The sequence below is a fragment of the Diospyros lotus genome, chromosome 6 (genome assembly GCF_014633365.1).
Source record: "Diospyros lotus cultivar Yz01 chromosome 6, ASM1463336v1, whole genome shotgun sequence".
Lineage (NCBI taxonomy): Eukaryota > Viridiplantae > Streptophyta > Magnoliopsida > Ericales > Ebenaceae > Diospyros > Diospyros lotus.
Window position 1 is genome coordinate 8449868 of NC_068343.1, and position 12095 is coordinate 8461962.

At 33.9% G+C, this 12095-nt stretch overlaps 2 protein-coding genes across 4 annotated transcripts in view; both read left to right on the top strand.

Moving 5' to 3' along the window:
• Positions 1–12095, top strand: part of LOC127803595 (autophagy-related protein 101) — a 60889-nt gene that overhangs the window by 29566 nt on the left and 19228 nt on the right. The gene's annotated exons all lie outside the window — the stretch shown is intronic.
• Positions 1–12095, top strand: part of LOC127803591 (methylesterase 10-like) — a 45699-nt gene that overhangs the window by 15370 nt on the left and 18234 nt on the right. The window contains exons 4-5 of one of the 2 annotated variants that reach the window (XM_052339956.1): positions 2615–2710; positions 7182–7307. In XM_052339956.1, coding sequence (XP_052195916.1) covers positions 2615–2710; positions 7182–7185 — 100 coding nt within the window. In that variant the 3' untranslated portion in view covers positions 7186–7307. Of the gene's footprint in view, positions 1–2614; positions 2711–7181; positions 7308–12095 lie in introns of those variants that run through there. The other variant, XM_052339955.1, reaches the window with a different exon arrangement.

The following is a 12095-nucleotide window of genomic DNA, read 5'->3' on the forward strand; positions in this document are numbered from 1 at the left end:
TGTATATATCCTTTCTAGGTACTTGACCATATCTTGATGGTAATTTTTTAAATGTCTCTGGCATATATTTGAATATGATTCAATCCATACCTAAGACCCAAGATTGAGCACCAGAGCTGTTCATAGTGACATACCATAAAGAATAATATGCAATAAGTTCATAATCTCCAGATTTGACTATCATTCTAAACAGTTATGCCTGGACCTTCTGAGACCTGGGATGTTTTGCCTCCCTAACCAATTATGTTACAACCATTGAATCATCTTGGTTTGATGAACATGGCTTATGCGTCAGTCACGTAGCAGCTTGTTGAGCAATTGTCTAGTGGCAATCTTGTTACCAAGGTTGTTAACATCAGGATTTTAAGTGAAATCGAAAAAGTATCCATAAAATCGAATCGTAAAATCGTAAGATTTTAGAGATAATTAAAAATACCTTTCAATTTTTGTAAATATATATTTATAATAACATAATTTTGTAAAAAATAAATTAATATTTTTTAATAACCTGATTATTCCTTATTATAGTTCAAAAAATGATACTTCCAAAATATAGCTAAAAAACTAGTAGGTTGGTATAGGCAATTTAGAGGTAAAATATAGGTAATTTAGAGGTAATTAAAATATAGTTTAAAATTCTTTAGAGGATTCTTTCAACGTCTTCCATTAAATTTATGTTGCATTTTTTTCTTGATTTAATATTGATTAAATCTAATAAAATCCCGATTTGGGGTTTGGTGGTCCATTAATTAATTACTTGTTTGTCTTGATTTACTTATGCAATCAATGTTAAATCAAGTATAAATTATAATTTAAATCAAGTAAATTGGAACTTATGCAATTAATGTTAGATACTATGTGACATTGGAACTTATGCAATCAATGTTAAATCAAGTTCCAATTTAGAGGCAAAATATAACAATTCATTACATAAGTTCCAATGTCAGATGCTATGTGACATTGAGACGTTGGAAGTATCCTCTAAATTGCAACTTAAATCAATGAAGGTCTTTGAATCGTAAAATCGTTTGGAGATCTCTGAAACGTAAAATCGTATATGTAAAATCGAGATTTTATAGGATTTTATCCCAAATTGGATTTTTACATGGGATTTGAATCGTTTAGGAGTTTTCAAATTATAAAATCGTATAATCGTACGCATAAAATCGGGATTTTAACAACAATGCTTGTTATCCTTCTTTTCTGTATCCTTGTGTGTCAACATTCACTTATACTACTTTTTTTTTTTTTGTTTTGTACTTCTCTTATTTTGTTGATCAATCATTGAATATTATTTACTATTTGCTTGAGGAATTAATCAAAGTGAATGTATTTGCATGTATTCTGCACACAATACTGTTCCATAGGGCTCTAGGTCTTGTGCGGCCCAAAGATGTTGATCTCCCCCCACCAATTCCGTGGGGGATTGTGTTTATTCTCCAAAGAAACAAAATAACCATCAGAATTCCTCTATTTGCCTGTGGAATACTGACGATCAGATTAGGGGATTGGTGACTGATGTGGGCAAGAGCCCAAGCATCAGATTCTTGTCTCGGGAGAAGGTTTTTGGGGTAGATTTGTGGTTTGACCAAATTTGGCTAGAGAAATTTGTTCCTTGGCCATCATTTGGTAATTTTTTGTAGCACTAACTGAGACTTCCAATCGAATTTGGTTTATTTTAGCCAGTACACCTTGTCCTTTCCTGCCCAACCATAACAAATGCAACTTAGCTGAGGTTTGTAATCTTTTTTTATTCCACTGGTCTGGTGCAACACCACAACAAATGTGACCTTTGCCTTTAGCTTGTTTAGCTGTCTCTCTCTCTCTCTCTCTCTCTCTCTCTCTGTATATATATATATATATATGTATGTATGTATGCATGCATGCTTCTTTTTGCTTCTTTCTATGTCCACATACTTGAGATCTGCCTTAGTTCAGATAGTATACTTTCCCAATTCTATTATAGTCTTTTGTGCTCCACCGGGTATTTTGAAAAAGTTTAGGAAGATAAAAGCTTCTATGGAGTTCGCTATTTGTTTGGTATGTATCAGTGTATTATGGAAGCATTGAAACTAAAGCAGCAAATGCATGTGGTGAATGAAATGTTATACATTTTTTTAATTTGCATGGCATTGGCTTTGGACTTCAGTGATGCATGGTCCTTAAGAGTTGCCTTTTTTTTTTTTTTTTAGAGTTTTGTACCATAAGAAAATGTGCTATGTTCCACCTGATATTTTAACCTTTCATTTTTAATTAATTTACTTTTTTATAAGCTGGATTGGCCTTTTTATCTTGAAGGCGCTTCATTATGTCTATAGGGTTATATTAAAAATTGAGGCATTAGGTGGTTTCGCACTGCAAATTTCATTGCTAAATTTTCCATAAGAAACATAGAAAAACCTGATGTTCGAAGCTCAGCTGGATCAAGTAATTTTATGCTTACAGAGCAAACATTTATTCTTCCTGTCAGTTGTTGACTAAGTTCTACATTGTCTTTGAAATCTGTGTTGTCTTTTCCTTTTAACTGGATTTTACCTCAGGCGTGATCATAGTTGATCATTTTGTTTTGGCACTCTGATTTTTATTATGTATTTCTAATAGTTTTGTTGGATAGGTCCAATGTGGTGACATGGAACTTGAAAAGAAAATTGGTGAGAAGATCAATCAGTTCATTGATAGAGTTGAGAAACACCCAAACAAGAAAAATCAGGTCCGCTCTTTATCTGGCTTTATGTAAACAGATCCTTGAAGTTATGTATGATTTACACGTCAAAGTTCACATCAGTTGTGGTGAGTATAGACTTAATCTGCATGATTTGCAAGTTATATATGAGTTTCTTTCTTCACATTTGTAGATATTATTTCATTTGATTGTAGTTCTGTGGTTGCAGTTTCTCCATCTAAGAAAACTACCATTTTGCATTTGCCTTTCTTTTATCTTTCCCTGTGCCAGCCTTGTCTCCGAATGCTGGAGCATTAATGAAAATTAAATCAACAGTCTTCATGGTTGGCCATAAAAATTAAATCAATCGTCTGTCAAATCAGCGACCACGGCATGGCCAAGCCTGGCACGGACTTGGGGGTGGTCTCTAGCTCACGTTAAGGATTTCCATCAAAGTTCATAGGCTTAGATTGAGAGTTTGGGAAGGAATTGGAGCATTTTGATAAGGGGCTTTTGTTCCCCAGATTGTGAGAAGCAATTCTGAAGATTTTGAGAGTTTTTGGAGTGGTATAGGGGGTGTTTTCGCAAATTATACATTCGACTGCATATATATATATATTGAGTCAGGATTGAAATCGGCTTGTAGAGTGAACGATCGAAGGATCTAATAAGAGGCTTTTGGTCGCGAGGCTATGGGAAGGTAGTCTAGAAAGTTTCATGTCAATCAGAGTTCGAATCAGAGGTCAATTTGATTCACCGGAGTTCGGTGGCGGACGTCCTGGGCGGACGATTTTTGACCAAATCGGAGGTCTTCCAATGGTGTTTTCCGATAAAGAGGGGTACCATTGGGATCGACTAAGGGAGAGGAGTAGCCTGATGTCATCAGTTCGATTTTTCTGGTGTGCCGGTGCTAGAGAAGATGACCGAAGATAATTTCTGTATTTTTTTAAATACTGAAAATATAGAAAATTTGAGAAAAAATAGAATTAAAGGAAATAAAATTCTGAAAAAATATCCAGAAATTCAAGAAAAAAGAATAGTTTATTTTAATGAATTTTTATCTTGAAAATTTCTCGAGGAGATAATTATTTTGGATTTTTGAAAGGAAAGGTAAATGGAAAATAAATATGAGGGATTTTTATAAAATTTTGAAAAAATTCCATAAGGCTAAGGAATTTATTTTATGAGTTATGGAGGAGATTCGAAGAAAACCAAGGAGAAATAAATTTTCTCAAGGAAAAGAAATTATGGAAATTTGAGAAAATAGGAGAAAAATATGGAAAATTTCCATAAAATTACAGAGACTTATAAATATTGTTTTATTAATTCTTGTGGAGAAAATTTGAAAAGAATGCTTGAAGAGGTATTTATTTGGAATTATCGAGAGAAAATTGGGAAGAAATTAGAGAAAATTTATGAGAAAATTGAAAAAATAGATATTGATTTTTCTTTGAATACATATGATGTTTAGGGTATCGTTGAGGCTCAAGGTTGAACAATAGTACGCTTGGCACGAGAATCGAGGTCAGGCACGCATTTCGAGGAATCTAAAACTTAGCTGCAAGGTGAATGGTTCTACCAGAAAAACTTGTTTTGTGGCATGTGAATGGTTTACTGTGAGTGTTCATTCATATGGCTTGACTTATTGTGAGAAGTTATAAAACTGTGTTTACTTGAATGGTAAAACCCTATGATGAATTCATTCTATCCGTGAATGATTGGTTTCGTATAATGGTTCGTCCAAACAATTATTTGCTTATGCATTGAATTTCGTACGAAAAATTGCATACATTAAAATGTGGATTTTATGTTATGCATGTTATGATTTTCGACATTAGCATGTTATGTGTTGTCCATGTGGGACGTGGGTTGTTAACCTGTGACGTGGCCCTTGAGTGACAGTACTCAGGATGCGTGTCGAGGATTAAGGCTATGTGACCCACTTGGGACGGGGCTGAGACGGACTTCACCCTACGGTACTTGACTGCACTCCCACCCTGCAATTAAAACACAAAACAAAACACAATAAAAATTTTATATTTTTTTTTTTGTTTAGGTGAGAGGTTTATACTCGTCAGTGTACGAGTGCAGTTGTAGTCCAAATTTAAATTTATATTTTCTGAATGAGTCCAGGTCGTCCACTGAGAGATTTATTTATGGCAAAATAAAAAGAATGTCACACAAGCACACACGCATTTGGATAAATTGGCAACAAGGTTTTTTATGGTTTTTTAAACAACAGATACTAGGAAATAAATTAAGGCAGTAATTGAAATAAATACTTTAAGTGAGAATATAAAATTGGATAGTACTTGAGTTAAGACAATTTCAGTGCCAACCCGTTGATTCCCAAATTTTAGCATAAAAGATTAGCAACATTAATTTAATTTCAGATATGAGGGTTTGTTATTAAATGCAATTAGAGATGATGATAGTTCTAGGTTAAGCAATCCCCATACATGATATGCGGGATTCTAATTTAAGCAACCACCATAAATTCAATTGTAATTAATACACAAAACAACTAAATTAATCATCCGGGTTTGGGTATGATAGCGTTTCCAATTCTAGTAACTCTCATACATGGCATGAAAGCTCTAAGTTAGGCTTACGCTCCAATCCAAACCTAGTGATTTCTCAATAATTAAGATACACTCATACTGAAATTTAAATTAATGTTACTTATTTAAAGCGCAGCTTTCTTTGGGAATCATTGGCGTTGGACACTGTCCTTGCCTTAACCCAAGATTAGATTTAGCTACTCATTTCCATTTAAAAGTTAATTGACATGAATTTAAACGACGTAATTTAAATAACAGAATTTAAATGACAAGAAAATTTAAAGGCATAAACTAACCGGCCATTTAGGCGGTGAATAATTAAATAACAAGAATTAAAATGACAAGAAATTTAAAGGCATAAACTAACCGTCCATTTAGGCGGTGAATAATTAAATGACAAGAATTAAAATTGCAGAAATTTAAAGGCACAAATTAACCGGCCATTTAGGCGGTGAATAATAAAGTAATAATAAATGACATAAGAATTTAAAAGAAGAAAGGAAGGAAGTAAGATCACAAGAGATAATACTAAAGAAAAGGGGAAAGAACAAGAACAATTCTCAAAGAGAGAATTATAAGGAAACAACTAAACTTTGATTCAAGAATAATAATCACACTTACAAATGCAATCAAGTGATCTATTTATAGGCCACAAGATGCAATACAAACCACACAATTTCAATTATTCAACTAGACATAATTATATCTAATGGGCACTCACACACTTAAAGTTAAATGGATTTTAGCTATAATACACACCTAATATTAAATGGATTTTAGCTAAAATACATACCTAATAAAGCATTCATAAAGTTAAATGGATTTTAGCTATAATATCCACCTAATAGTTAAATGGATTTTAGCTAAAAAACACACCTAATAAAGCTCTCACATAAAAAATAAAAATAGATTTCTATAAATTGGTTTTTAATCTTCATTAGGATTAAAAATAATCCTTGGGCCTTCTCCAAATAATATCTTCCATGGGTTGCTCAAATTGGGCCTTAATTCTTCATGGGCTTGAATTTTTCATGAACTTTAATTTTTCATGTGCTTGATTTCTTCATGGACTTGAATTCTTCATGGGCTTGATTTCTCCATGGGTTTGATTTCTTCATGGACTTGAATTCTTCATGCCTAAAAAAAAAAAAAATAAATAATTTAATGTTATTAATAAATTATATATTATATATATGTATTACACATGGCACATATATATATATTATATTATATTATATATATATTACATGAATGCATATAATGATGTATATGTATTATATATAATTTTATATATTATTATTATTATTATTAAATTTTACTTTAAAATTTCATTTCATTCATTTTTCAATTTAAACTTGCATATAACCATAAAATATATATTAATATCTAATTTAAACTATTTTTAAGATCAAAAGAAGGGTATAATTATAATAAAATTTTTATAAAATTAATCACTAATCAGTACTCAAGTGGCGGGGCTAAGAGTGGACACCACCCCGGTTGTTGGCTCAAGTGGCGGGGCTGAGAGTAGACACCACCCCAGGTTCCTTTGAGCAATAGCATTAATACTGAGGTGTCGTTGATTCTGGGGATAGTACTGATATGATACTTTTGGGACTAGGCTTGCGTTGGGTTTTGGAATGCTTTTGAGTATGAGCGTAATGCCTAACAATGATAATGGGGTGAATCGGGTGATTCCCGAGTTCATATGTTGAGATTATCTCTCTTAAGCAGGATTGTGTTTGCCAATGGGTCGATGAGGTCGTGTCGCCTTTACAGAGATTGCATTTTTCCCGGTTAGGGCTAAGTGCTGTGTGGGATTCTCTTAGGTTGGGGCATGTCAGGATTTGTCGGTTTTATATGATTTTGCATATATTCATGAAAATGTTTTTGAACTCTAACTTAGATGATTCAGCATCTAATTTGGACTATGTCCCTGAAATATTCAAACGTTCCAGGTGAAAGCAGTGGCGCCAAGGGAAAGGATGTCGTCAAGATGTAGCTGCTATGTTTAGTTTTTGTAGGTCTTTGTCTATGATTATGATGTTCAGAGGTTATGTAATATTTTGATATTTTCATGTGAAACATCGATTTGGTATTAAAAGGAATTTGTCGGTTATATATCATTGAGGTTTCGATTCTGCTTTCGTTGATATGATTGATATTGCCTGTCTTAGTCTATTAATTGTTAAATTTAATATGTTGAGAAGATATAATCGGGATTGTCGGGTAATGATTATGATGAGGGTATGTATATCGAGAAATTTATGTTGTGTGTATGATATTGAAAAAAAAAAATCCCTAAAATCTCGAGCTAACGCATGCATGGAAATAAGTGGAGCGTTACATATGTCTCCCCTCTTTCCCACTGAACTTTCTCTCCAAATGATGACAGAGAGTAGTGCATTGGAGGAGAGAAGCCATCGATGGGCAACACTAGAAGCATCTCTTTGGGAGGTCTTGTTTCAGATAATAAAATTTGTGAATGAGAGAAAAGATCATGTTCCCCCCATACCAAATCTCGAAGGTGTCTATTTTCCCTATGAAATTACTGTCTCAAGGTAAGTGTGGTTTGTTCATGGTATTGTTTTATCGATATGGTTGTTTATCTCAGTATTTGCCACCTTCCTTAGCGGTATATATTCCCCGCTCCCTCTGTTGTATAGGCCTTTTAACTTCTTCTTTTTTAATTATTTATAATATGTTTTGACTATTTGGTGGCACTGTTTTTGAATGGCCATCTGTTTATTATGAAGTGAAAACATTCACGTTGGTATGCAAAGAATGGTCACAGAATATTAAGTTGCGTTCTCTTTACTGTTTTCAAATCATTTTTAGTTTTCAATTTTCTAAAATAATGAAAACGCATTCTTTTTACTATTTTTAAAAATGTATTTTTGAAAACAAAAAAAAAAATTATAAAAAAAACTCAAAAGAATAAAAAATTGTTTTGAGTATTTTCATTCAAAATAAACTCTAAACTAAAAACACATTTATTTATTCATATTTTATTATTATAATGAAAAAAAAATATTACAAAATTCATTAACTTTAAAATGTATATTTTTTTAATAATATATTAACATTAAATATTTCTAATTTACTAAATAATCAAATTTATTGAATAAAATATCATTAAAAATTATTTTCAAAATTTCAAAGAGAACGTATTTTCTAATTTTCTGTTTTAAGAAATAGTTTTTCAAAATGACAAAGAGAACGTATTTTTAATTTTCTAAAAATAGATTACCAAAACAAAAAATTGAAAATGAATTCAAAACTCAAAATTAAAAATTAAAAAGTAAAGAGAACGCAACCTTAGTTGTTATATTAGTTGTTTTATCTATATTAGTTGTTAGTTGTTGTATTTTGTTGTTTGCTGGCATGGCATTTTTGTAATTATTGATACTTTGGTTTTATTATATAAGGGCTGAGATCATATTGAGATCAACGAAGCATTTTAATATCTTATCTCTCTCTCTTTCTCTCTGTGTTTGAAACTCTCCTAGTATTCATGAAATGGTATTAGAGCTTTTTGAAACCCTAGGGCTTTTCTCTGTCATGCCCTAGGTTGCTGTCTTCCACATGTTTCGCTTCTTCTTCGAATCTTCGAATATCTGTGATATGAAGATCTATAATCAATGATTTAGTGAGTTGTGAATATCTTCTTTGTTAGGATTCTCTTTTCGATTCTTCGTATTTTCTCTTTGATTTTCTCTTCATATCTTCTTTGTTTGGAGATCGAGAGATTTGAAATTTTTTTTCTTAGATAAGAAACTTTTCTCCCTTGCTCGGAGATCTGTTATCGATGATTTCTTCTGAAAATCGCAAATCTTGCGCTTATTTTTCATCTGCAAAACTGTTCGTCCATTTTTTATCCATAGCGACAGAGAATCTATCATTTTCCTCATCAAGGCTCAATTCCACCATTGACGACGGAATGAATCCTTTCTTCTTACATCATTCTAACAACCCTGGCCTAGTCTTAGTGTCTCAACCGTTAACAGGAGATAACTATGCCTCTTGGAGTCGTGCAATTGTGATCGCTTTGTCAGTAAAGAACAAGCTAGGGTTCGTAAATGGCTCAATATCAAAACCTACAGGTGATGAATCTTTACTTAATGCCTGGATAAGGAATAATAATATAGTCATATCTTGGATACTTAACTCTGTATCTAGGGAAATTTTTGCGAGTGTCATATACTTTGAGTCAGTGCAAGATATCTGGACATAACTTAAAAAGAGGTACCTGTAGAGTAATGGTCCTCGGATCTTTCAGTTGAGGCGAGAATTAATGAACCTAACTCAGGGTTCATTGTTTATAAGTGCTTGCTTTACCAAATTGAAAACTATTTGGGATGAACTTGGTAGTTTTAGGCCTATCTATACATGCGATAATTGTTCATGTAGAGGAACTAGGGCGTTAGTAGAGCATCATCACATGGAGTATGTGATGTCGTTTTTAATGGGTTTGCATGATTCTTTTACAAAGTCAGGGGTCAATTACTATTAATGGATCCTATAAGGGAATTTTTGACAATCTTTTTTTTTTTCAAGTTCCTCACACACGGTGCTTCAAGAATAATCGTCACATGCTTTAACATGCCCAGCACACACAATGTTTTCAAGAACAATATTTACATGCACACAAGATCTCGAGAACCCCAATCTTGCCCGTTTAATTAACAAGATCAACAATCTTAAACTAAACTAGGTATATTATTACGCAGCGAAAAACATCATAACTAGAAGTTATATCAAATCACAACCTTTCATACAAACCGTCTTTCAAACGAACTAAAGATTACATAACTGAATGAAAGCATAAATTTAATATAAATCGCTCGTACTTCCTCAACTCTATCCGATCACGTCCTCAACCCTGTTGCCACCCTCGTCTGAAACGTTTGAATGTTCCAGGGGCAGAACCCAGATTAGATGCTGAATCATCTAAGTGATGGCACATAAAACAGTTTTATAGAATGCATGAAACGTACATAAGCATGGCATATACAAAAACAATACGACACATCAAGCTTGAGAAATCTACCTAACATATCCAATCTCTCGTGAAAAATTCATTCCACACACCGTTGGGATTGACCTTTCCGTGACATACTTAATTCCCGTGTGCCCATCTACGTCACTTGATCATGGGGATTAACCTTGCCTCATTCTTAAGAAGACCCCATCTCATCTCATCGGACTATGACATGATTTTAATATAATAATGCAACGTAAACCACTTGCCATGCAATTTCATAAATCATATCCAGTTGATGCATTATGTGAATAATAACTTGATATGGACAATATGCTTATATAAAATAAAATAAAAAAGCATGACCACGTATAAATCAACCACCTCAAAGTGAAACCATAAAGTGAACCTCAGGCCGAACCACCTACATAAATCATATTACGTTTTGAAAAGGTTGCTCACTCACCTCCGACAATAATTCAGCGTGTTCCTCGAAAAATGTGTCAACCTCGAATAACGTGTAAAATCTCAACCCTTATAGCGATTCTTTCTTGGCCAATAATTATCCAAAAAAATAATATTTATTATTTTCTTAATTTCTTCCATAATTTCCTCAATAATTCTGAACTAAACATTTCTCAAATATTTTTTTCAAATATTTTTCTATAACAATTCATAAAATGACTTTCCTGATTTTTTATAATTTTTTAAAAAATTTTACTCAGCTTAACTTAGTCTCTCAGGTTTTCTCGATATACGTGTCATGACCTCAAAATACGTGTATGATCAATTTCCTAGCTCCGGATATGCTCCTCTAGTCCCAAAATAATTCTCAGATTTTTTTGAAATTTTCTCATAGCTTTTCCCTTGACCTCTCGGCCATTGCTTGCTGCCAAGCTCTCTCAGCCAACTTCTCTCTACAACTTCTCTGATTTCATTTCACTTCCCATTTTCACTCATATCTCCTTCAATTTATAGAGATCTCCCAATTTGGGCACCACGCTATATATGATATATAATACATCCACATAAATCTTGGCCAAGCAATCCAAGTTTGGCTGTTAGGATAATGCTACACGGACAAACGCATGAACGCACGAGTTGACAAACTATTTTAAATTACAAGTTTAACCCTCAGCCAAAATTACAAGTTAGCCCTCAGCTCTCACTCTCTTTCTCTTTCATTTTCGCTTTCACTCTCTCTCTCCCCCATTCTCTCTCTGAAGCCCCTGCGAGTTGCAGTGTCTCCCTCCCCCCTCTCTCAAACCTACTCTATCTCTCTCCTATTTTCTCTCTCAAACCCCTGTGGGTTGCTGTAAGCACCCCCGCCCGGATATCCCCAACCACCAGGACTACCCGAACGGGAGCGCCTACGGGAGGAGAAAAGAATGAGACACCAGACAAAGACCACCCCGGCATGCATACACAAAAAATAAGAACAGCGGAAGCAAAGGTCAAGACATGCATGCACTATGGGTACCCCGCTAACACAGCGGTCACAAGATAAATAAATAAACACAAACTCCTGTGCCGACATACACAAGACTCGAGAAAACACCCGGCACAGTACGAAATAATAGAGTAAATTCTACTTAGATATCAGAGTGGATAGGGATTGACGAGACTGCCTGTACACCACACCGACTCTGCCGCAAAAGCTGACTCCCTTGCTCGGACCTACGCTGGCACTACCTGGAATGATGGAAAGCAAAGTGAGTCGAGAGACTCAGCAAGCATAAAGAAGAAAAGGCTGAAGGCTACACAAAACCAGAAATCTCACCCCAGAATAAACCCCCAGGTACACACAAGCCATGAGACGCTACAACACAACAGCTCAACAGCATAACAAAATAAAAGCACATACCGGTCCTTGGGGCCCACATAAGACACT